At 45.4% G+C, this 27,237-nt stretch overlaps 1 protein-coding gene across 1 annotated transcript; it reads right to left on the reverse strand.

Annotated features, from left to right (window-relative positions):
- LSM4 (LSM4 homolog, U6 small nuclear RNA and mRNA degradation associated) lies at positions 1 to 27,237 on the reverse strand. The gene is made up of 5 exons (XM_040327039.1): positions 27,111 to 27,237; positions 23,473 to 23,514; positions 20,937 to 21,035; positions 5,660 to 5,843; positions 1 to 355 (listed from the first exon to the last, which is right to left on the reverse strand). Exons 1-5 carry the CDS (start codon positions 27,111 to 27,113, stop codon positions 261 to 263), a joined length of 423 nt encoding a protein of 140 aa, XP_040182973.1. The 5' UTR covers positions 27,114 to 27,237; the 3' UTR covers positions 1 to 260.

Raw genomic sequence — 27,237 nt, forward strand, 5'->3', positions numbered from 1 at the left:
TATGGATAGAGCAGTGAGGGATTAGAACCCATCACATTTATTGTGTCTAGGTTGCAAATTTATCTAGTGTTTTTCCCCATTACCTGCTCACATCGATATAGCTATACTCAAGACAATAATGTAGAGTTGTAAGGACAGGTATAGGAATCATTCCGATGATGGGTTCCACTTCAGATACTTGACCAAAAAACAGTCAAACAGAATTACAGTCTCCAACATTTGTAAAGAAAAAGGAAGAATCCCACTATATAGTCTGTCATTCATTGTTTCCCAGCTTGTCGTCCTGGCTTTTTATCCTGGGAACCACCTCTGCCACCTCCAGGCATTCCTCTACCTCTTCCACCAAAAACCCCCCCTGTAGAGAGAAAAAAAATTATTAAAAAAACATATTAAAATGGGATTTTATAGTGACACACACACACACACACACACACACACACACACACACACACACACTAAAACGGGTTATTCAAGCAAACTATACCACTCAGGATATAGCTAGTGGTTAATGCATTAAGAGAAGTGTGCTTCACTCACTACTGAACCACAGGTCTACCACATTAACAGAAGTAGTGAGAGAAACACATTCCAGTATATGAGGTCACAAAGAAAGCAAAAATACTCTTTTGTATGGAGATGTCAACCAATTCTCTTCAGAAAAACTATGTGTCAAGAAGAACATCAAGCATAACAATTTATTGGTTTGCTAGTGTACCCCATATACTCTTGTAATTTTAGGCATTATATTGACATTTAGTAACAAAATAAAAATGGTGTATTGAACCGGACACATTTCCTAAAGCATAACTAAACACTTAACTTTTATTCTTGGTTACTATTTGGCAATACTGACCTCTAGTGACCCTTTCATGTCACTGCATAATGCTAAAATCAAGGGGGTTGTTTGTTGAAAAGGTTAGTTTTTTATTTTCTAAATAGGTTACTTTAAGATGGTGCATTGTTGGTTCACTTACCTTTTCCTTAAATTTCCCTTCTAAATGTGTTTTTTTTTGTCTGAATTTCTCACTTCCTGTTCCTCCTCAGTAAGCTGTTAAAAATGACTTTCCAAAGCTCAGCTGATGGTGGAAAGCTTACTGAGGAGAAACAGGAAGTGAGAAACTCAAAGAAAAAATCATTTAGAAGGGAAAATCGAAGGAAAAGGTAAGTGAACCAACAATGCACTTGCTTAAAAAGGAACCAATTTAGAAAATAAAATAGACGAACCTTTACAACCCCTTGAAGAATTTTGGGTGTGGTTTTTTTTTTAAGCTTTAAAGGGGTTGTAAAGGTTTTTTTTTTTTTCACCTTAATGCATCCTATGCATTAAAGGGTTATTAACAAACATGTTATACTTACCTCCATTGTGCAATGACGGCCCCCCACCCGTTTTACTTACCTGAACCCAAATCTGCTGTGCGCGTCCATCTCTTCGGAGTCTGGCCGTCGATTGGCTAGATTCATAGCAGTGCAGCCATTGACTCGCAGGGGGGGGGCCCCCCCAAGACAGCCGCTGAGGGACCCCAGAAGACCAGGATCAGGGCCACTCTGTGCAAAACGAACTGCACAGTGGAGGAAAGTATAACATTTTTTAAACGGGAACCTTTAGTGCCCCTTTAAATAGAATGCATAACAGTTGGAACTTCTGTTAAGCTGGGTACACATTCAGTTCCCCCCCCCCCCCCCCTTTCAACCAGCAGGCTGAATGTGTAGGAAAAAAATAAAAATAAAGATAAAAAATAAAAATAAACCACCACACCTGGCAGATTGCTCAACAAGCAATGTTGATGCAGCGGGTTTCTCCGATTATCTAAAATCTTACAGATACAACCGGCCCTTTGAGGGCCACCATAATGGTGATGCAGCACATGATGAAATTTAGTTTGACACCCCTGCTCTAAGACTATGGGGTTTATATACCAAGGCTGGAGTTCTCAAAATTAGGCTCACTTCTGCATAGAAACAAATCTGCTTGTTCAATAAAACCTGGAAGCAGATTGGAGAATGCAGAAGTGAGGCTGATTTTTCATTCTCCAGCTTTAGTAAATAAATCCCATTGTATTCTGAAAGAGCGGGGATGGTTATGCGTTTCACAGATTGTATATACATACAATACAAAATTATTGAATGTGCAGGTATGGTACTCAATGTGGATATCCCAAACCACCTGGGAGGGGACTGCAGGGGACATAAATGCCAGACAGATTGTACCCTACCAGCAGAGACTCCATATTTCAAACCATCAGTCCAGCTGAAACCAAGAATATGTGGACATTGCTTTCAAATCATCTAAAGATTCTGCATAGCCAAACCACCCAGAAAGCAACTGGATATCCATGTGTCCGGTTTAAAAGTTCTGCAGAGCCCGCTACAGGTTCTGTACACCCTCCACCAGATGATAGCAGCACTTCCCATATTTGGACACAACTTGTGCAAAAGGACCTCATTTTCTTACAGATGGCAGACCTAAAGATATACAGTACTGTGCAAAGTTTTTAGGCAGGTGTGAGGGCTCATGCACACAGGACGTTTTTTACAGTTGCACAGTTTTTGAAGGAACTCAGCAGGTAGGTTGTTACAAACATCATGGAGAACCAACGACATATTCTATGGATGTAGGCTGCCTCAAATCCTTCTGTCTTCATGTAATCCTAGGTAGACTATGGATTGTGAGATCAGGGCTCTGTAGGAGGCCAAACCGTCACTTCCACGACTCCTTGTTCTTCTTTACACTGAAGATAGTTCATTTTGGCTGTGTGTTTGGGGCATTGTCCTGCTGCAGAATACATTCGGGGCCAAATCACATGCCTCGCTGATGGTATGGAACAGTGAATAAGTATCTACCTATATTTATCAGCACCCATGAACGGGCAAAATTGAAGACCGTAGATGAGAGTTGAAAGCAAGTTTGTAAAGTAGTCAGTTTGTCTGCTTAATTAATCCAAACATACAGACAAATTTTATTAAGAATCATCTTCAGCGAAAAGTCGTCATCCTGAAAGTGATCATTTAGTCCCCACAGAGCCCTAATCGCATCACTGCGTCTGTCTGGATTTACATGGAGAATTTGAGGCAGCCTACATTCACAGAATATTGGTGGTTAGCTCTCCAAGATGTTTGGAACAACCTACCTGCAGATTTCCTTCAAAAACTGTGTGCAAGTGTACCTGGAAGAACTGATGCTGGTTTGAAGCCAGGGGGAGGGGGGTCCTCTTACAAATTATTGACTTGATTTAAAAATGTTCCTTCTGTTCGCTCACTTTGCAGTTTGTAAATGGATAAACAATTTAAATATTTACTGTATTTATGAAAGCATTCCTACTTTATAGTATTTATTCACACCTGAATCAAATAAAACGATAAGCGCAATAATAAAGTAGTAAATCAGTAAAAAGACAAGTGCAATGAGACTCCTGTAAACAAATATGACAATGTGTAATAACAATAGAGTGACACAAATGTCCCATATGATAATCAACGATCTTCGTAAATAAACCGATGTTCTTCCAGTGATCTTCAAAAAATGGGCTCACAGAGCGCTTACCTCCTTGTAGATACGAGTCCTTAAATGTATCTTTCTGCTTTCCTTGATGGCGTATTCCGGTTGTATATCTCCTAGGATGATTCCCATATAATCTTCTCCGACTGGGTTCTGACAGTGCAGAGGATAGTTGAGATATATACACCTCAGAAGCCATTTTGTTCTGATGCAGACAAGAGAAGGTCTTCAAATGTGCCTCTAGATACAGAAATGTCTCACTATTGAGGGATATATCTCAAACTATCATCTGCACTGTCGGAACCCAGTCGGAGAAGATTATATGGGAATCATCCTAGGAGATATACAACCGGAATACGCCATCAAGGAAAGCAGAAAGATACATTTAAGGACTCATATCTACAAGGAGGTAAGCGCTCTGTGAGCCCACTTTGAGGATTTTTTTGAAGATCACTGGAAGAACATCTGTTTAATCACGAAGATCGTTGATTATCATATGGGACATTCGTGTCACTCTATTGTTATTACACATTGTCATATTTGTTTACAGTTCACAGGAGTCTCATTGCACTTGTTTTTTCACCGATTTACTACTTTATTATTGCGCTTATTTTATTTCATTCATTTTTGTGATTTCTATATATTTACACATTTAGATTGAGCAGCAATTTATTTCACCAATATTCATTTGTTTCACTTGGAGGCACGAGAGCCCATTTTTAAATGTATTCACACTTTTGCACAGTACTGTATATTTAACCTCTTGGCACCAACGCCTCCTAGCACTTTAAGAGGAATATGACGCTGAACACGTGACCACCGTGACTGGCTGTCATGTGGTCTGAAAACTCCATCACAAAGGGCAATTGGGAGCTTTCGGTAAAGTACGGTAACTGTCGGGAGCACACAGCAAGCGCTCTCTCAGCACAAGTGTATTGGGGGCAATTAAAGCAAATATGCGACTCCTTTACATGCGACTCCTTTACAGGCTAAAAACAGCTGTTTGGAACGCCGCTTTGCAGGGAACGCCATGCCAGTGTGTATGAACTTGTACCTTACTTCCCCAACCTCCATGCAAGTGGATAATGCACCTGTATCTCATTAAAATGTTTACAGTTCTAACCTAGAGGCGCCTGTATTTCTCTTCTCATTGCATATCTGGAGTCTGCTTTCAACTCCCCCCTCAAAGGCTGCCAAGGTTTTTTGGTATGCTAAAGTAATCTATACAGGTGCCCCTCTAAATCTCATACTATTTAGCAGCGCCACTAGCCATTTTTTGTATTTACTGGTGAGGCGTGGACTGTCTAACAATTTTTTTTTTCCCTGGATGAGCACAGAGGGGGACAAAAAGGCAGGACCGGGAGCCCGAGAACAGCTCAGGACGATCGTTGCAGGCAGTTACAAGCACCAATCTCCCTGTATAGCTCCCCCCCCCTCTTGTAGCCGTCAGCTGCTTTACTGAACAGTATACAGGGAGATCGGTGCCTGTACCGATCATCCGTGGGGCTGACCGGCCACCCTGCTATGCCGAGTACACCACAAGTATTGGATGAGGCGTCGGAAGCGTTTGCAGGAGTACAAGTACTCCTGCAAATGATTGGTATTGGTGCAACCCTTATTCATACCTTTGCATTTTGTGTTTTTCTGCCCATAACAATCGATTTACACAGAGCTGCCCCAATCCTTCTCTTCTCAGGTCCCCTTATAGCATGATGTGTGCCCTCTGGGTCTCACCCCCTTGTCACTGGCTGTTTGACAGAAGCAGGAAGCAATGGCTCCTGCTGTTTATTTGCCAATGAGGGGGGGAGCCTTCAGGGCTGAATTGAGATCAGGCATGTAAGGGGGGGGGGGGGTTCTGCATGCAGAATGGTTTAATTTACTGCAAAGGAAGCAGTGGGGGGGGGGGGGAACACACCTTCTGCCTTTACAACCACTTTAAATGCAAGTCAGCATGCACTGCTGAATGTTGCTGTGTATTTCAATAAGTGCTGCAACGAGCACCATTGCACATCATGTGTGTTTTTGCAATGACATGAATGCTGATGCATTTCTATTTTAATGAGAAAAACCATCAGGCAAAAAATGCTAAAGGTGTGAACCCAGCCTAAAAAGGCACTGTATTCACATACCCTTCCATTAACTTTACTTTTTATAAAAACATACCGCGTCCAGGTCCACCACCTCCTCTTCCTTTCATCTGCTTCTGTTGCTGCATGCCACCACGACCTCTGCCTTTTGACATCACTTCTTCTTTCACCATATCAATGATTTCATCAGGGATGCGCAAGTATTTAATTGTGCTACCACGTATGTAGCACTCAGGCATTCTCCAAAATTTGTCACCGTCCTGTTAAGGGAATTTAAAACCTATATCAAAACCCCTTTGCTTTTACATCCCTTTACTTTGATCTCCGTCATACAAAATGTGTAAGATAATCGAACACTCAAATATGAGTTTTAAGTTGGTCTGCATTATGACTTCTCAATTTTTCATGTGGTGTGTAGGCACCCATTACCCTGGTTATCATTTAGGCACCCATTAGTCGGGTTATCATTCATCCCTAAGGAAAATTGAGCCAAGGGGAGAGGGGAGTTAGTCAGGACCATTTGGTGTTAAAGTAGCACTACAGGCAAAACCAATTTCTCATTTTGGATAGAGTTATAACCTGTGAGTTTTTTTTTTTTTCGCCATCTGTGTCCCATTGCAGAGATTCGCCTTCATGTTCTGTCCCACAGCCAAAACAGGAAGGGGAGGAAATCTCTTGGGGACCCCCAGGTCACAGAACTAGTGCTCCCATTGGCGGATTTTTTTTTACCTTCAATGAGAATGGTAAACAGGACAAATAGAGAGGGCAATTCTACCTTCATGCGATCTGTCTCGCGTGGAGTTCTTGCGTGCATGCTCCCGTGATACAGTGAGCGATGGGTATTTTCGGAAGTTTTTTCACCTTAATGCATAAGATGCAGTAAGGTAAAAAAACACGAACCTTTAGTGTCCCTTTAAGGTTGTGCAGGGCCACATTGGTATCTATTAATCGAATTCCGCATAATAAAAGGGGACAAATAGTGACTTGTGCCATGTTAATGTGAATATGCAAGAATGCAAATTAGGGCAGTTTATGACTGCAGCCGTTTCCTTCTGGCTAGGGGTTATCATCAGTCACGCTGAAAGACAGACCAGATCAAAGGCCTAATGGAAACGGCCAAATTGCTCAGCCATTCAGTATAGGGAATATAACCTGGCGTTCGGTCTATTCATTCTCCATGATTATGAAGGCACAGATCTAGGAAAAATGGGACGAGTTATATTTACTCTTATATTTACTCTTGGAGTATTATTGTATTTTGTCATCTGTTGCAAGACTTTGTTCTGTGTTGGAAGTCAATAAATTGCATCTCTGGAAGAATTGGGTTGCTGCGGAAGATTACTTACATAATAACTAAATATTATTTAATCACCATACTAGGTCACTACATTGGTGCCGCCACCCAGATTAACTTTCTACCCACTATAATACTTCACAACACTAGAAAAAAAAACTGGAGCAAAGTAAATATGAAATCTCATGAATATTTAGCATTTCTACATCGATTTAGCTAGTTGAGTGCCTTTCATTCATTTTCCATTGAATCCTCTTGTAAAAGGCCATTTGTATACATTAGATCACACCGAAATTGACATGTAAAAATAGTCGATACTCTTCCCTCACTACAGCTCCATCCAAGTTTTCAATCAGAGAAAGCATGCTTGAAAGTGGACAACTTTGCCCACCGATAAGGCAATGGTCAAAAAGGCCAATGCCACTCACAAACGCTCAACCTCCTAAAAGCAACTAAGCCACCACACTAAAAGACCTGAACTAGTAGATAAGACAAGGTACATAAGAGTAGCTCAACACACCTAAAACTCATCTAGACAAACAACAAATGGACTAAAAAGGTCGGAAAGGGCAAAGTCAGGGTCCCATAATTACTACTCTGGTGTAATATCTAGATCAGGTCCCACAAACAAACCAGGCAAAAAGGTTGGAGCATACACATACTTACACCTCAAACCTTGATTAGATACTGGCTTTAGGCTCCAAAAAAAGTCAATACAGCAGCCTCAACAATTAGGCAATATGTACAGATGTTTATGTTTCTAAACTAACCAAAGAAATACAGGGAGAATTAATTCTCCTCCAATTTTGTTCATCTATAGCTACCCTGTATAGAAGATGCACCACAGGTTATTGCTTGGCCACAACACACTAACCCATAGGCAGCCTCCTATAGGCTGTACAGCTCTACCCAAAAACCTTGACTCCACACTATACTAATGTTTTAGCAAAAAGGTAGGATAGAGCAAAACCTCAAAAAATAAAAAAATAATAAAAAAAGAAATAAAAAAAAGAAAAAAGAAAAAAAAAAGAATGGTTTCAAGAAAAAAAACTTACGTTAGATCTACCGGTAACGGTATTTCTACGAGCCTTCCAGGACGGCACACCAGAGAGATGAGGGCTCCTCCCACAGGAAACACAGTCAATTGACAAGTTTGTTATAAGTCCCCACCCACCCCCTTGCTCCTCAGTATTTATTAAAGTAATCTTGAACTGGTTCACAAGGGGCACCCCCATAGGTACTTACCATCTAGCATATAGCTTACCTTTTTTCCCCTTTTTTCACATAGGGTGGGTAGTAGGCCTGCCGTCCTGGAAGGCTCGTAGAAATACCGTTACCGGTAGATCTAACGTAAGTTTTCTCCTAACGCCTTCCAGGACGGCACACCAGAGAGGATATTAAAGAACCTCAGGCCTACCTCAGGGTGGGACCACAGCTTGGAGGACCTTCCGACCGAAAGCCAGGTCTTGCTGTGACAACAACTCTACACGGTAGTGCTTCAAGAAGGTGTGATGACTTGACCAGGTAGCCGCACTACGGATTTGGTCCCAGGAGGCACCTGCTTTCTCAGCCCAGGATGTCGCCAGAGATCTGGTTGAATGAGCTTTGATATTAAGTGGAGCTGGTTCTCCTGAGCACTGATAAGCCTCTGAGATAGCTTCTCTAATCCATTTTGAGACTGATGGCTTTGAGGCCTGCAGTCCCTTCCTGGCTCCAGCATAGAGAATTAGGAGATGGTTAGATTTCCTAAAACTTTTAGTTCTCTCTAGATAATTAAGAAGACATCTTCTTACATCCGAACAGTGAAACTTAAATTCCTTCTCGTTCTTTGATTCTGAACAAAAGGACGGCAATATTATTTCTTGCGTCCTGTTGGGTAAGGATGCTACTTTAGGTAGGTATAGGGGATCTGCCCTTAGAGTGACCCTATCTGGTTGTACCCTAAAGGAAAGGCTCTTTCATGGACAGAGCTTGCAGATCTCCCACCCTCCTAGCTGTAGTAATAGCTAACAGAAAGGCTAATTTTAAAGTAAGAAACCTAAAGGAAACTTTCTCTAATGGTTCAAACGGGGGCATAGATAATGTCTCTAATACCCTAGTAAGGTCCCAGGCGGACAGATACCTCTAAGGACGGGGGACATCCTTTCCCTAGCTAATAAGAATCTCTTAACTAGGTCGTCCTTAGCTAGTCTTTTGTCCAGGTAAACGGAGAGGGCTGCTACCTGTACCCGAAGGGTGCTAACCTTAAGCCCGGCGTCTGCTCCATCCTGGAGAAAATCCAGGATAACCAGAACCGACTGGGAAGACACTTGTCTTTCTCTACTCCAGGTCTGGAAGGTTTTCCATACTTTTAAGTAGATTTTCCTGGTGATCGGCTTTCTACTTGTAAGGAGAGTATTTATCACCTTTTCTGAACAACCTTTTTGTTTCAGGATCTGGCGCTCACTAACCAGGCTGTTAGTTGAAAAAAATTCTGGTCTTGGGTGAAAAACTGGACCCTGCCTGAGGTCTACTCTGGCTGGCAGTTTCAGAGGTTCTGCTACTGACATGAATCTCAGATTCGCAAACCACCCCCTCCTTGGCCACCATCGGGCAATAAGGAGGACGTGACCGGGGGACCTGCTGATTTTTTGGAGTACCCGCGGAATTAGCGCCAGGGGTGGGAAGGCGTATGCCAGTCTGAAGTGCCAATTTTGGGACAACGCATCCAGGCCCTCGGAATCCCGTTCTACGGAGGTTGAGAAATACCTGTTCACTTTCCTGTTCTTCCGGTTTGCGAACAGGTCTATGTCTGGTTCGCCGAAATGAAGAACTAGGGCCTGAAAGACTTCGGGATTCAGTTCCCATTCTCCGTCTTATCTGTTGGCGACTGAGGAAGTCCGCTTCTATGTTGTCTGTCCCCTTTATATGTATGGCTGAGATGGAGATGACCTTTTTCTCCGCCCAGCCCAGAATTTCCATGGTTAGTTCCAATAAGGGGCCGGATCTGGTACCGCCTTGGTGGTTCAGGTAGGCTACTACTGTAGCGTTGTCTGAGCTCACCTGGACCTCTCTGTCCTTGACATCTTGTTGGAAAGCCTTCAGGGCTTCTCCCACTGCTCTGAGCTCCCTGAAATTGGAAGATTGGCGAGCTAGTAGGTAGCTCCATCTTCCCTGGGATTTTTTCCCCCCCAAGTGGGCACCCCACCCCCATGTGCTGGCATCCGTAGTTAATTTTACCGGATCCCATTGGGCCCAAGGTCGACCCTCCCCTAAGTTTTGGTGACTGGTCCACCATTCTAGGGACGACAGGACCTGAGGGGTGAGTAGAATCTCCTGATCCAGGGATTCCTTCTTTCTGTCCCAGGAGGACAGAAAGAAAAAATGGAGTGTCCTGGCATGTAACTGGGACCAGACTACCGCTGGTATGGCTGCCGACATTAACCCTAGGACTCTCATAACTGACCTCCTGGGAAGTCTGGGGAATTTTACCAGATTCCCTGCTGCTGACGCCAATTTTTTCCTCTGGCAGGAAAAGCGTCTGAAACCTGGAGTCTATAGTGTAGCCCAGGAATATATTTACCTGTTCTGGTATGAGGGAGGACTTCTCTAGATTGATAATCCAACCCAAGCTTTTTAATACCTCCATAACTTTGTTGGTATCCCTCTGAACCTGTGATTCTATCTGACCGGAGATCAGCAGATCGTCCAGGTACGGTATAAGGCATACCCCTTGTAGATGTAGGAAAGCTATTGCTTCTGCCAGTATCTTTGTAAAGATTCTGGGACTGGAGGTTAGGCCGAAGGGCAGTGCCCTGAACTGCCAATGGCGGATTTCCTTCCCTACCACGACCGCAAACCTCAAAAGCGCCTGATGGTCCACGTGAATTGGTACGTGCAAGTAGGCGTCCTTCAGGTCTATGGTCGTCATGAAGGCTCCCTTCATGAGGTTCTTTCTTACTGAGTAAATACTCTCCATGGAAAACCTTTTTTGTTACAAAAATTTGTTTAGTTTTCTCAGGTTTACTATCAGGCGGAATTTTCCTGATGGTTTCTGAACCACAGACACGTGGGAATAAAAACCCCGGTATTGCTGTTCCACTGGCACTGGTATTACTAGCTGCTCTGCCAGCTCCTGAATCCCTTCCAAGAGGGCCTTTCTTTTTAGGGTATCCTTGGGGAGCTGCGTGAGGGTGATCATAGGGGGGGGTGTAATAAATTCCAGGCAGAACCCGTCCTTTATAATTTTGCGTATGTAGGGACTGTCTGAAATGCTTTCCCACTGTTGTACAAACTGGGACAGCCTCCCCCCCACTTTGACCTCGGCGTCACTTGGTTTGTTTAGCGTCAGTTTTGGCAGGGGGAAAGAGCAAGTTATTCTTTTTGTTCCCTTTGCCATAAAACCAGCGCCTGTTGGGTTCTTTTTTATACTTCTGTTTGTTTTGCCCCTGGGGGCCTCGAAAAGTTTTTTTAAAACCTTTTTTAGGTTTCACAGGAAATTTCTTTCCCTTCTCTGAAGACCTAGCCAGGACATCATCCAATCCTTGGCCAAACAGGAGTGAACCCTGGAAAGGGAGTCCACACAGTTTTCCCTTTGATGTGACGTCCCCTTCCCAAGCCTTAACCCAGATAGCCCGCCTGGCTGAGTTGATCAAGGCGGCTGTCTTGACTGAAGCTTTGGCAGTCTCCAGAGCTGCATCTGCTAGGTACGCGACAGCTTTCCCTATTAAAGATAGAGACCCCAGGATTTCCTCAGATTCCGTAAACTGGGCAAGATGTTCTGCCAGTTTCTCTACCCAGAGGTCTGCATTCCTGGCTACACAGGTAGCAGCTAAGGCCGGGGCCATAGAAGCTGTGTTAGCCTCCCAGGCTTTTCTTAGGAGTGATTCGGCCCTACGATCCATTAGGTCCTTAATACTGCCAGCATCTTCAAATGAAAGGTCTGACAGTTTTGTGACTTGAGATAGGGCCGCATCCAGTTTGGGGAGTTTGAAGAAGACTTCCCCAATAGACTGGTGGAACGGGTACTTCCGCTTCCAGGTCTTCTGTGTGGTCAGTCTCCTTTCTGGACTTTTCCATTCTTGTAAGATTATTTCTTTTAGTGATTGGTGAAGAGGAAAGACTCTATCCTGTGTTTCACTGAGCCCCCTATACACCTTATCCTGTGCAGAGGTCGTTCTGGGAACCTCTGGAATCTCTTCAGTGGCATAAATTGCCTGAAGGAGACTGTCCACATCCTCTGCTGAAAAGAGGAACCTTTTCAATTTACCTTCCTCCTGAGACACAACTGAGTCTCTATCTTCCTCACCCTCCGAGTTGTGTCTAGTGACCTGGCTCATAATCTCACTTTCCTCTTCTTCCTGATCACGGAAAAAGATTTGGGAGGGTAGGAAAGGGGTACTGGGTCCTGCAAGGAGACTTCCTTGGGAGGACAAACCCTCTTTAGGGACAGGTTCTTCCGTATTAGGGGTCGTGGCTGCCTGCGTAGCCGTCTCCCTAAAAGCTCTAACCGTAGCCAACATTTCGGACTGCATTGATAAGAGAAAATTTTTTATCAGCTGGTTAATACACTTGTGGCAGAAGGGTTTGGTGTGGGATTTTGGGAGTTTATCTTTACAGTTTCCGCACTTTTTAGAGGAACTGTAACTAGCTGAGGCTGAGGATTGAGCAGAGGCCCCCTGGGTTTCACCGGGAGATTCTGTTAGAGAGGAAACATAATAAAACAGTAATGTTATTCCCTCCCGCTCGGGGCTGCTGGCTGTACTGGGGAGAAAAGAGAGAGAACGAGGAAGGCAGCCGACCAGCTGTATCCTGAAGTTCAGGAACTCTCAGTCTCCTCTTTTCTCCCTTTCCAGGGGGGACTGTACTCACCGACCCCCGATCTGGATTTGGTTGCCGCAGCGCTTGTCTTCCCATCCTCTTCCATCATGAGGAGGTTGACTGGGTCCTTGACTTGTCGGTACCTGCTGTAGGGTTTATCCGCCGCCGCTCCACGCTGCTCTCCACGCCGAAGCGTCACTTCCGGGTTGCCGTGTAGGAAACGCCCACTCTCCGGTGACGCGCTTCCTGTTCCTCTCAGAGCGAGGCCTGGAGCGCAATGCTCCTTTGCAACCCCCCCCCCCCGGGAAGGAGAGATCAGCACCGTGGCGGCGTTTTTGCAGAGGGACGATGGCTTTTTCACCATAGCTCAGAGCGCCCATGCACACCTTTGTGGCGACCTGTGAGCGGCCGAAGCCTACAGGTTAGTTCAGCTCTCCCCGGCCTCCCTAAACCTGCCTCAACAGGGGTACCCTTCGACCTCACCGTCTCCAGGTAACAGAAAAAAAAAAACAAACGTGTCGCTGTGTTCGGGAAGAAACACAATCAATACTGAGGAGCAAGGGGGTGGGTGGGGACTTATAACAAACTTGTCAATTGATTGTGTTTCCTGTGGGAGGAGCCCTCATCTCTCTGGTGTGCCGTCCTGGAAGGCGTTAGGAGAAATTATGTTGGCGAATGGAGAAATTCAACTAAGAAACTGTTTACCAGCCACTGCAGCAAGACTACAAACAAACCACATATGTGGAGGTGCTACAAGACCCTTGAGACAGACAAACCCAAGCATCTACAGCCTGGAAATTGAATTAGGAGGGCATAGACAGACCTACAAAGCCCAGGGAAAGTAGACTGCCAGCAATGTGATCAGGGGGTCCTGGAGGATGAGGCCCACTTCCTGCTACGGTGCCTTAAGTACTCAGTGAGGGACACTCACAGAGACTCTCTGCTCTCATCCCAGACTTCAAATTCTATAGGAGAGAAAAATAGGATAAAATACTTTTCTCTGTAGTTCATGGACGGACACAGCAACATAATCTTGACAATGGGTATCAGCCTTCTATCAGGTCTCTCTAGAAGAAAGACATTAAAAAGTACAGAGAAAATTATTTTTTTACGGCGAGTACAAAAATCCTATTTTCTCTTGTGTTCATGGACGGACACAGCAACAATCTTGACAATAGGGACGTCCCCAAGCAGTGGCAAAAAAAAAAAAAACGAGGGGTGGGAACAGCAAACAAAACAAACCTCATCCCAAACATAACCAGAGCTCCTCAACAGAGGAGATGCAACCTTAAACAGCCACCTGCAAAATCTTGTGGCCAAAGCAAGCATCCGAAGATGCACTCGCATCAACGTTGTAGAATTTTTTCGCCGCCTTACACACCTGGGAAACAGATGCCCGATGTCGGAAAGCCCAGGAGGCACCCATTGCCTGGGTTGAATGCGCCGCGACAGGAAAAGGAGGCGCCTGCCCTTGTATGGCATAAGCCTGGATCACGACCTGTCTGGTCCACCTAGAGATGGTGGGCAACGAGACCACCATGCCCTTCTTAGGACCAACCACAAACAGCGAGTCCGACCTCCAGAACAGAGCAGTAGCAGACAGGTACACTCGCAGAGCTCAGACAACATCCAAAGCAGCCTCTTTTGGATGCGACAGTTGAGGACACAAGGACGGAAGCATGTCCTCATTGAGATGAAAAGCCAAAACATTAGGAAGAAACGAAGAAGGCTGCGGGCGTAGCACCGCCTTATCCTTGTGGAGGATCAGATAAGGAGCTTTGCAAGACAAGGCCCCCAGCTCAGAAACCCGTCTGACGTAATAGCCACCAAAAGGCAACTTTTTGAGAGAGAGTGTCAATAGAGGAATCTCCCTAATGTTTTCAAAACGGTGGTCTCTGAAGTCCCGAGAGGACCAGATTCAAGTCTCATGGAGTATGCACATGGATGCCACTTCAGCTCCTCGCACAGATGTAGGCCTTCCAAGTACAATGATAAATCTTCCTAGGAGGAAGACTTCCGTGCTCCCAGCATGGTAGAAATAACAATTAAACAGGCCTCGGTCCCTCAACACTTGGCTTTCAATAGCCATGCCGTTAAAGCAGGATGAAGTATGGGACCTTGTGACAGAAGGTCTTCTCGCATCAGTAGTCGCCAAGGAACATCCGCCACCAGACGCACTAGGTCGGCGTACCAGGGACACAGAGGCCAATCTGGAGCAATTAGGATCATCGGGATCCCCTTGGTCTGCACCCTGCAAAGTAGACGAGGGAGAAGCTTTAGCGGGGGGAAAGGCATAAATCAGCCGATAATATCCCCACGTAGCCATCAACGCATGCGTCACGTTTGCCCAGGGGTCTTTGGACCTGGCCACAAACCTCAACACCTTCCGATTGAGTCACGAAGCCAGGAGGTCCACGTCTGGCGTGCCCCATCTTTTGCAAAGGAGTTGAAACACATCCGGGTGTAGCGACCACTCTCCTTGGTCCAGCACCTGGCAACTTTAGGTAGCCCGCTTGCCAATTTTCCACGCCCGGAATGTGTACGGCCGATAGCGTCGGCACGCTCCGTTCTGCCCATCGCAGAATGTAAGCGACCTTCGAGGCTGCAGCAGAGCTTCTTGTCCCCCCTTAATGGTTGACATACGCCACCGCCGTGGCGTTGTCCGTCTGGATGCCCCTAAAGTATCTGAGATCACATGGAGAGGCAATGCTTGATCGGCCGAAGCTCCAGCACATTGATCGGTAGGCGGGATTCTTCCTGCGTCCAGCAACCCCGTGCCAACTGTACACTCCAAACCCCCCCCCCCCGCACCAACCGGTCAGACTGGCGTCCGTTGTAAATCACTGTCCACCGAAGGGGAAGAAACGACTTTCCGGACTGAAGGGCTGGAGATCTCAGCCACCAGACCAGGGAAGTCTTGACTAGATGGCCCACTCGGATCTGACAATCCAGGGACAACGGAGACTTGTCCCATTTGGACAGGATCTCCCTCTGTAAAGCACAAGTGTGGAATTGAGCATATGGTACCGCCTCGAAGGAGGCTACCATGAGGCCCAAGACTTGCATGCATAAACGCAGCGACAACCATCAGCGGGATGCCAGCAGCTTCACTGCTGCCTGAGGAGTTTGTAATTTGCCCAAGGGGAGAAAAACTCACCTCCAAGGAATCTAGAACTAAGCCCAGGTATTCCAGGCGCTGAGTCCGCACCAACACCGACTTCTGGAGGTTCAGAACCCAACTAAAGTCTTGAAGAGTCTGGGTGGCAATCGCCACATCCACCGCTAATTTTGAGCTTGAAGCAGCTCTCAGGAAAAGGTCATCCAGGTAACCCAATATAGCGATACCTCGTCGTCTCAACAAAGCCAGAATCGAGGCGAGTACCTTGGTGCCGATGCCAGGCCAAAAGGGAGACCACAAATTGGTAGTAGTCGTCCCCGACCGCAACACAGAAACCTCTGGTGTCTGACAAATATGGGGACATGCAAGTATGTGTCCTTGATGTCCAAGGACGCCAGAAAATCCCCCAGATGGAGTGCCGCGACTACAGAGTGTACCGATTCCATCCTGAACTTTCACAAAGCAGTTCAGAGCCTTGAGATCCAGGACCGGTCGGACCCCCTTCTTCTTTGGGACTACAAACGGGTTTGAATAAAACCCCTGAAACCTTTCCAGCAATGGTACAGGCACGATCACCCCACGCGCCAGCAGATTCCTGTACCGCCCCAAACATGGCCACCCGACGAGTCGGAGGAAGCTGAAGGTTTGAGGGGAAAAAAAAATCTGTTTGGAGGGCAAAAGAGAAACTCTTGTACCCTGAGGAAACTACTTTGCCAACCCACCGGTCGGAGAGCAGTGAAGACCACTGAGCCGCGAATGTGCGAAGACGGCCCCCTACCCAAGTGTCGGGCGGGGGGCAGACCTTCATGTGGTCACAGGTTTGTTCGCAGGCTTGTGAAACCAGGGGCACTTTTGTCCCTCAGCAGGTGCCTTAACGGTCTGAGAGCGCTTAACTGCAGCTCCGGGCAGACGAAAAAGACGCTTATGAGCGGAGGAGGGGGGCCCCATGCCTAGGACATGGCTCCTTACCCTTCCTGGCTTGCGGGAGCAGAGTACTCTTAACTCCCGTGGCATCCTGGATGATGTCATCCAGCGAGGCTCCAAAAAGCCTCTCACCCTTAAAAGGTAAATCAAGCAAGGCCTTCTTAGAAGCCTGGTCCGCGGACCAACATTTTAGCCAAATCAGGCGACGCAGTATCACCGCAGAGACCGAGGCCTTGGACAGCAATTGAATCGTATGCAAAGCCGACTCGCACACAAACTTAAGGCCCTGTACCAACTGGTCGGCCAGTTCCACACAGGTTGGGGAAGCCTGTTTGCTCTTAACTCGTGGTGCAGCATCTTTGTCACTCTGAGACACAAAGGCCCCAGCCACAGCCAGATGCACTGCTGACCTCACCACCGTGAACAGGCCACTGCCTCAGCCCGCCTGTCCGCAGGGTCTTTGAATGCAGGTGCCCCCTCCACCGGAAGCGTAGTTAGCCTGTTTAACCAGGGGATGCACAATCAATGAAGTCAATTTTTTCCAGGAAATCTTCCTCAAAGGGATAACGGACCGCTATACATTTGAGGACTGAAAAAGTACTCTGCGGACGTTCCCATTCCTTGCATAGAAGTTTGTCCAGATAAGGAACACAAGGAAACACCTTTTCAGTGCGGGTAGGTTTGCGGAACCCGAAAGGGACCGACATCTCTGTAGATGCATCTGTCTCATCCTCCAATTTAAGAGTATCCCGCACCGTGGCAACAAGTGCTCTACCGCGAGCTGACCCGGACACGTAATCACCCTCACTGTCCGAATGGTCGTGGTCCGAGTCTTCTGATACATCAGAACCTGGGCTGGGAGCAGTAGCTGGGCCCGAATCCGAGTCAGAAACATCCCCGGAAGATGGCAGGGGGGACGTTTTTCACCCCCCTTTTTTCGTACACCGCAGACACCCTGGCAACAAAGGCCTCCAGGACCGCCGACAGACTTCACAGAAACAGCAGGGGCACCAGTTGCTATCATAGGTATGTCTGGGAAAGAAGCATCAGCTTCAGAGGCCATGCTGACCCATGCGCCTGACCCCCTTAGGGACGCAAGCCAAAGCACACAGCCCACCCTCCTAGCTGCCCCCCCCCAGAGGACTCACCACTCAAGCAGGCACTGCACCGCTGCCGTCCGCTCTGTCCCGACAGAGGAGCTCTCTGTACACAACTGCACGTGTCACTGTCTTCTTGCGGTGCGATTCAGGCTGTTCGCGTCATCCAGATACCAGAACACTGATAGAGGCCAAAACCCACAAGAAAATGGCCGCCGGACAGCCGCCCTGTAGGAAAAAGCTTGTGGGCTACGAGAAAATGGCCGCTGCGGTGAACAAAACATAGGGCGCGTGGGCTACAGGAAAATGGAAGAAAAAAAAAAAAAAAACACACACACACACACACACACACACACAGCATAAGCGGCGAACACTGCCAAAATGGCGGCCGAGCAAGATACAATGCAAAGTAATAACTACAGGCTGCGAACACCCCGGCTAATGCAGCAGGCCCAACTCCGAGCATAGGGAGGGAGCAAAGAAAGGAAGGGTTAAAAAAAATAAATAAAAAAAACACCCCCCAGGGGAGGGTGCTACTTACCAGTCTTGCGTGGCTTGCTGGAAGCATCCCCGACAGAGCCACCACTCGAGCAGTATGGGGGTAGCTGTTGGCCCAGCACATGTGACAGTAATTAGCCTGGTCATATGTGTGCCCCGGAGCGCATAGCTCACCAGCCACCCGTGGAGCAAACGGGGTCTGTCATGGCCGACCCAGCGTGTAGCTAAAGGCCTGCACACGCTTGCTGGCGGAAACTGGGGCGACTACAAGGATCTAGGACATCCAGCCTGTCGCCCAGTCCGCAGTTGATGGTAGATCTCAGGATCAAATCAGAGAGGGGAAAAAAAATCTCCAAGACCAAATGGCCCACAGGGAGCCAGGTTCTACCCCTATGCTAGGGAGGGGGGTTGTACCCAGAGGGACTGTCTCCTGGGCAGTACTGTACAGCTTTAAAGTTGTATTAACATGGTTCTGAGTAGTCCTCTCCTGATAGAAGGCCAATACCTATTGCCAAGATTATGTTGCTGTGTCCGTCCATGAACACAAGAGAAACGCAAAATTCTACTGGGAGAAGAAAAGCCAACAGTGAGATTAGCTGCACAATATGTGACAGCATGTCACAGAAAAATACACGAAAAAAAAAAAAAAAAAAAAAAAAAAAAAGTGCCATAGAGCCACCCCCCTCCAGACAAACAACTGTGTTGGAAATGCTAAAATGCATTTCGTCCTACCAATAAAGCTTATTTGAATAAGATCCTTATCAAATATGATTTAAAAGCCTGTAGAAATGATGCTGAAATAATGATCTTGTCTGTTGGGGAAAGCCTAAAGCCTCTCCATGACCAGTCAACTTAGCACAAGAAATAAACTAAGCCGGTGTAGTCTGGTAGGGCCCTAAGAATTTTCTGCTTCCCATCTTAGCCAGACAGGCTAAACAAGTTCTTGTTTAGAGCTCTTCCCCTTATTCTATTTAAGAAAACGTTAGGTACACTGCAAAGAGACTAACAAATTAATTTGGCAAAACAAGAAATCCAGATTTGGTTACTCCCTTATGTTTAGGCCCCAATTAAAAGGAAGGTCTCGGCATCCCAAACATATGGCTCTATTATTTATCAGCCAGATTTACCCAATTAGCCCAATGGTATGCTACCTCACTTCAAATACCTTGGCTCAGGTTCGAAGAAGAATCTATCCTACCTTTCAATCTACAAGGACTTATTTGGTCCAAGACATCCCACCACAAAAAATAAGACCTTTAAACCTTATCGTCACCCACACTCTCCAACTATGGAACAGACAAGCCCCAAAATTCAAGTTGTCTTCCGACACTCCCCCACTGGCATCTTTTCTAGGTGATTCTCGTTTTTCCCCCTCTAAATATTGCCCAAGATCAAAACCTACTGACAGCTTGGAAGTCACGTAACTTAACGCATTTAAAATCGCTCTCTAATATGAACTAATTTCTCACTTTTCCCAGCCTACAAAACGAAATACAATCTCTCTCCTGATGAATTGGAGAACTATACAAAAATAAAACTATTCTTTCAGAAATATTACTCAGTTACACTCCACCCCCCTTTCACACAATTTGAACAAATTTTATTTCCTCCCCTCGTGATAGTGGTTTAATCTCCAGAATATACAAAAGCTTAAACGAAACAAACATGCCTGAGAAGTCACATCCCATGTTACAATGGGAATCGGACTTAAATACCTCTTTTACTCTCGAACAATGGGACGCTATCTTTATAAATCTCCATAGATGTACCAAAACAACTTCAATCAGAGAATCAGCTATTAAATTGCTCTATAGGTGGTATCTTACCACAGCCAAACTTAATACATGTTATGCCACTCTATCTCCACTCTTCTTCAGGGGCTGTCCCACTCAGGGAACACTATTGCATACTTTTTGGGATTGTCCACATCTAAAGAACACTTGGCACAAGGCCAGTATTGTTATAGACAAAATCTCCCTCTCACACCCCAAATATATCTTCTGTTCTCCCCTATACATGATATCCCTACATCCAGCACAAGGCTTATCCATACATTCCTCAGCTCCATTCATTGGGCCATAGCATTTAATTGGCGCTCCACGTCGGTACCTTGGCCTCAAATGCTCAACCACATGACAAACATCAAACTCTCTGAGAGAATTCATCATACATTATATGATTCCATGCCCCTCTTCCAAAAAAAAAAAAAAAAAAAGGATTCTCTGGGATGCCACCTTTCTGGTTTATAATAAATGTCTACTAACACCTTCCTGTTTTTTTTTTCTTCTTCTGTACAATGTTCACTGTTAAAGATTTTTGTATGCATACATGTACCTACATTGTAATTTTTTATATACTTTGACCTTTTTCCACAATAAAAACCGTTTGTAAACAAAAAAAGAAATTCCATAAGGAAGGTTCGATACCCTTTATACGCTGAAAAGGTCACTCGCCTAAATTACATTTTTCTCTGAGCAAATGATCTATTCATGGACATTTTCAGTTGCACGCATTATACAGTGTATGCATTGGTGCATCAGAAACTAGCGACTGCTTATTGTCAAACTGGCTACAAAGGGAAAAAAGGAAAAAACATACAACATAAGTGCAAGAACATACATACCCTAGAAGTACAAATTACTTCACGTAGATTGATGTTCATCCAGTTGTCACAGCTAACCAAGTGCCCATTGTAGGTTTCACCATTCTTTAATTCAACCAACTAAGGAGAAAAAAAAAAAAAAAAAAAGATAATTTTTTTCAAGAATATTACAACTAAGAAATACCACAAACCGCATAAACATGGTTGTAAAACATGAAATAAAATGCCTAACATACACACCTAAAGCTGGCCATACATGGATCAAAATTCTGCTGGTACAGCAAGTACTGGCTGAATTTTGATCCATGTATGGACAGGCTAATTGTACCCAAGTCAATCCATTAATTGACTAGGGTAAAACCAGTCTATTGGATTTTTCTACATGATTACAGCTAGTGGCTATAGCCACTAACAGTAACCACTGTATTTTCCTGGCCAAGAAGGCTCCCTGCGCCCCCCACTGGCAGAATACAATAGCACTGTGGGAGGCATTGCCCAATCAACATTTTCAGTGGTGGGAAAAAAAAATAAAAAAATAAAATGTAATCTATGGCCTGCCTTAACCTTCCAGATTCTCCCATCCCAAAAGAGGCGGTCCCTCATGCAGCTTCAGTTCGTAACAAGCAGTACTAACATAAAAAAGAGGGGTGGGTGCTGTGTCAGTCCATGGACAACAGAGAAAAGGTTTTTACGGTGAGTACAAAAAAACAAAAAAAACAAAAAACACACACACACACACACACACACACACACACGGTGGAAAAGTATCAGTGAAAACAATTTAACTTCACCCAAAAACAGGCAGAGCTCATCAACGGAGGAGTTGCAACTTTAAACAGCCGCCTGCAAAACCTTGCGGCCGAAGGGAGCATCCGAAGATGTGCTCACATCAACCTTGTAAAATTAGGAAAAGGTGTGAACGGACAACCAAGTTGCCGCCTTACACACCTGTGAGACAGACACTTGATGTCGGAAAGCCCAGAAAGCACCAATTGCCCTGGTTGAATGTGCCGTGACCTGAAAGGGGGGCGCCCGCCCCTTAAGAGCATAGGCCTGTATGACAGTCTGCCTGATCCACCCGAGAAATGGTGGCCCGACAAGACCGCCAGGCCCTTTTGTGGACCAGATACTGACACAAAAACAAGCCGTAGCGGACAGGTACACCATTACATGCATTATCTATTGATTGCACGGTTTGTTTATCCACTTCCAGACCGCTGTACGCATATATGCGTCCACACTTTAAAGATTGATATCTCGGTAACGGCAGCAGCTGCTGCCACAACCGAGGTATCAATCTTTAGTGTCAGCGGTTCTGTTAACGATAACGGCGGTCTCCGCGGCGGATTCGCCGCGAGATCGCCGTTATCGGCGGCGGGAGAGGGCCCCCCCCTCCCGCTTACCGGAGCCGTCGGTAGCGGCGGAGGAGATCGGGACCGCTCGGCAGCTGAGCGGGGTTACGAGTGAAGGAAAAATCTCCTTCACCCGTCCCCATAGCTCTGCTGGGCGGAAGTGACGTCAAAACGTCAGTCCCGCCCAGCCTCTTAAAGAAACATTTTTTTTTTTTGTCATTTGAAAAAATGACTTTCAAATTTTTTTTTTTTTTTGCATTTAAGCCTAAATATGAGATCTGAGGTCTTTTTGACCCCAGATCTCATATTTAAGAGGACCTGTCATGCTTTTTTCTATTACAAGGGATGTTTACATTCCTTGTAATAGTAATTAAAAGTGATCATTTTTTTTTTTTTTTTTATTTCAGTGTAAAAAATAAAATAACTAAAAAACGAGCTCGCGCGCAGAAGCGAACGCATACGCGAGTAGCGCCCGCATATGAAAACGGTGTTCAAATCACACAAGTGAGGTATCGCCGCGATCGTTAGAGCGAGAGCAATAATTCTAGCCCTAGGCCTACTCTGTAACTCAAAAAATGCAACCTGTAGAATTTTTTAAACGTCGCCTATCGAGATTTTTAAGGGTAAAAGTTTGACGCCATGCCACGAGCGGGCGCAATTTGTAAGCGTGACATGTTGGGTATCATTTTACTCGGCGTAACATTATCTTTCACAATACATAAAACAATTGGGCCAACTTTATTGCGGTCTTATTTTTTAATTCAAAAAAGTGATTTTTTTCCAAAAAAAGTGCGCTTGTAGGACCGCTGCGCAAATATGGTGTGACAAAAAGTATTGCAATAATCGCCATTTTATTCTCTAGGGTATTAGAAAAAAAATATATATATAATGTTTGGGGGTTTTGAGTAATTTTCTAGCAAAAAAGACTGTTTTAGTCTTGTAAACACCAAATCTGAAAAACACCCAAAGTAGAGAAGTGGTTATATTATTCTTATTGCGCTTATCTCACACTTTACTGCTGACAAAAAATTGAGGTAAAGAGCCAGCTCTTTACCACGTGATCAGCTGTGTCCAATCACAGCTGATCATGAATGTAAACAGAAGCCGGTTATTGGCACTACTTTGCTGAAAGTTGGTCTGGGCAGGAAGGGGGTGAAAGTGCCCAGTAGACAAGTGGTTAATAGATGCTTAAAAAGACTACATACCATAGGATGGTTTTGCGCTGTCTTCAACAAAGATAAAGGAAGCTGCAAAACAAAAACACATTTTAAACCATAAATGAAAATGTAATAATGTAATAATTTGAAAATCGTCACATTGTGCATTAACCAGTGCAATCAAGACCCTATTTAGTGTGCCTCTGAGTCTTGAGTTGAACAGGTTGAACAGGAAAATGCAGCTTAAAGTGACAAACACATCACACTTACCTCCACTGTTCGTTTTGCACAGCGTGGCCCTGAAAATTGCGCTGATTTAGTGTTACATTAAAAATTGGAACTAAAACAATTTTTTTCTATGCTTTCAAAGATTGTATAATGAAATAAGGTAAAACCCTTAAAACAAAACCTAAATTATGCATTATAATGCATTATAATAATTGTGCAAAAGAGGTTCAAGTAGAATTCCAGGCTATACCCAACCAATCTTAACCACTTACCGCCCAAGGACATGCATGTCCTTCAGTTGCATTTTTTTTGGCTGGCGATGTACTTTATGTAAAAGAAATCCTAGGGGCTAAAAAGCCACTGGATCGCTTTTAGAGGTGTCAGGAGGGCCCCCACCACCAGGGTATTTCAGAGGACATGTCACCACTGACATCTGCTGCTCCATAGGAGGTACATGGAGTGTATGATCAGGTCCACCGGGGAAAAAAAATTAAATATCACAAGCGGACCTGATCGGAGCGCCGTCTGAAAAGGGGCCTTACTCTGGTAACCTGTAAAGGCTTTTAAAGCGTCACCTATGGAGATTTATTTTTTGGTACCGTAGTTTGGAGCCATCATACAGGCATATGCAATTTTAAAGCGGGTCATGTTTGGTATCTATTTACTTGGCGCAACATCTTTTAGATTTTACCAATCGAGTATTAGATTTCGTTTTTGCACATTAAATTGAAATTTCCCCCCTAAAAAAATGTGTTTGAAATACCACTCTGTAAATATCATGTAAAATAAAAATATGCAACATCCACCATTTTATTCTCCATGTCCACTGCTGAAAAATATGTTTGGCGGTTCTGAATTTTTTTTGTTACAAAACAAGGGTGCTTTTCATATGTAGGAGAAAATTGTCAGAATAGGCTTGGAAGGCAAGTGGTTGAAAATACTCCCTTCCTAACCCCAATGCTGACTAACCTGTGTAAGAAAGATGTATATACTTATTTTCAGGCAGCACTGATCGCCCCCTGTGTTATCCAGTGGCAGCCGCAACTGGCCGAGCGCGCAGGAAAGCCGCGAATGCTGGGAACCAGTCAAAATCTGACAAAGGCACTCGCCGCTCCCGCAGCATGCCCTCTGCCTACGTGCAGCTGAGAAGTCTCTGCATTCTATGCAGCGAGGTTCAGGCTGCGAGTCCAGGAAAGTTTGCCTGCCTGTTGTAAGTGGCGGCAGAGAGCGAGGAAAGAATCTGCCGCCGGGGTCGGGCTCTTTCAGAAGGCACCCAAGCTGGAGTGCATTGTGCTGATCCCTCCCTCCCCAGTCCATCCAAGGTGCTTATGGATGACATGTGAGATGGACAAGAGGAGGGCTGGCTGGACGTCATTTGACGTCCTGGACTTTGTGCGGGGATATCTGAATGATGCAGCTACAGGCATCATTCAGAAATCTGTATTTTCAGCCAGCAATTCCCTACACCATAAGAACGATCATAGTGGCTGTTCCGCCGCTTGATCCTTCTTGTAGGCGGCGAAAGGGGACGCACTCCCCCTGCCGCCCTCCAGTGCTTCTACCGACTCACCGTTGTGATCTGTGAGTTGGAGAACGGATCCGCTGGCCCCGGATGCTGATCATAGAGATTTTCGGCGGCCCAGATGGTCGCCGGAGTCTATGATCGTCGGAGGCCAGGCGCAATGTTATGACGTCACGCCCGGCCTCTGCATATTAAAAAAAAAAAAAAAGAAAAAAAAAAAACGACACTGCCTCGGCTGGGAAGCGGTGATCGTTTTTTTTATTTTAGGCTTCCCAGCCTAGTGGTGAGATGTGGGGTCTTATTGACCCCATATCTCGCTGTAAAGAGGTCCTGTCACGTTCCTACTACAATGGATGTTTACATTCCCTGTAATAGGAATAAAAGATATCAAAAATTATAATTTCTTTTTTAAAGTGTCAAAAAAAAAAAAAAAAGGGGGCTGTAAAGGATTCTTTTTTTTTTTTTAAATAACAAACATGTAATACTTGCCTCCACTGTGCAGCTAGTTTTGCAGAGTGGCCCCGATCCTGGTCTTCTGGGGTCCCTCAGCGGCTGTCTCTGGTCCTCCCTGCAAGAACTCCACACATTAATGCAAGCTCCCTCGCATTGTGTGGAGTCCTTGTGGGCGCGCTCCCGTGATACAGCGAGCAGCCATAGCCGTTCACTGTATCACTCGGCCCCGCCCATCAGCGCGCCACATCATTGGAAGTGATTGACAGCAGCGCCAGCCAATGGCTGCGCTGCTTTCAATCCATCCGCTTTAGACAATCAACAGCCAGGCTGAGCGGCAAAGAGGATGTCGGGGCCGAGCGCAGGACTTTCGAGGGGTCAGGCAAGTATAAAACGGGGGGCGTTATACTCGGAAGTTTTTTCACCTTAATGCATAAAGTGCCCCTGTCCCCGTGTGCTCGCACGCAGAAGTGAACGTATACGCAAGTCCTGTCCACATATGAAAACTGTGTTCAAACCACACATGTGAGATGTCACCGCAAACATTAGAGCGCAATAATCCTAGCCCTCCTCTCTAACTCAGAACATGTAACTAGTAAAAAAAAAAAAAAAAAAAAAAAAAAAAAAAATGTAAGCGTCACCTAGGGGGATTTTTTAAGTACCGAAGTTTGGCGCCATTTCACGAGCGTGTGCAATTTTGAAGCATGACATGTTGGGCATCTATTTACTCAGCATAATTTAATCTTTTTACATTATGCCAAAAAGAATTGGGCTATCTTTAGACCCGGTTCACACTGGGGCGACTCGTCAGCCGACGCACCCGCCTGACAAGTCGCGTCCCATTCTAGTGAATAGAACCGTTCTAATAGGAGCGACGCAAGTCGCTCCGACTTAGAAAAAGGTTCTTGTACGACTTTGGGGGCGACTTGCATTGACTTCTATACAGAAGTCATTTTGCAAGTCGCCTGGCCGAGTCACCTCCGAAGTCGTGCCGCCCCTGTGTGAACCGTCTCTTACTGTTATGTGTTTGTTTTTTAAGCATAAAACTTTTTTTTTTCTCCAAAAAAAACCCCCCCCGTTTGATAAATTGCTGTGCAAATACTGTGTGAGATAAAAAATTCAATGACCGCCATTGTATTCACTAGGGTCTCTGCTAAAAAAAAAAAACATATATAGCGTTTGGGTGTTCTATGTAATTTTCTAGCAAAAAAAGAGGATTTTAACATGTAGGAGCAAAGTACCTGAATTGGCCTGGTTTGAAGTGGTTAAAGCAGCAAGAGAACATTATCCCCCCCACAATGAAAGCTTAGGATTCTGGAACCGTAAACTACACAGGTTTCATGTAATGCTCGCCTACCCTAACCCTCCTAGTCACACAGTATCAGACAGCGTGTATATGAGGACACTACAGCGTGCTTCATTTCACTCAAGCCTGTGCTACTAGAACGGTCTTCCAATAATCGTTCCCCGCACTGCCCGCACCTACCATGTTTCACTTTGTCCCGCGTTCCCGACACACACTTCCTGTCTGTTGCTCGGACAACTCACCTACGAAAAAAAAGTCTGTTTGATTGACAGAACTTTCCACCTATCAATGAGCACGTCTTACGGCC

The sequence above is a fragment of the Rana temporaria genome, chromosome 1, assembly GCF_905171775.1.
Source record: "Rana temporaria chromosome 1, aRanTem1.1, whole genome shotgun sequence".
Lineage (NCBI taxonomy): Eukaryota > Metazoa > Chordata > Amphibia > Anura > Ranidae > Rana > Rana temporaria.

What these genes read in the sequence shown, in the direction of transcription:
- LSM4 (XM_040327039.1), bottom strand. An exon ending in AAGTAATTTGTACTTCTAGG is followed by an intron (nt 5,844 to 20,936) that starts GTATGTATGTTC and finishes TTCCCTTAACAG; the next exon opens with GACGGTGACAAATTTTGGAG. An exon ending in AGGTGGTGGACCTGGACGCG is followed by an intron (nt 356 to 5,659) that starts GTATGTTTTTAT and finishes TTCTCTCTACAG; the next exon opens with GGGGGGTTTTTGGTGGAAGA.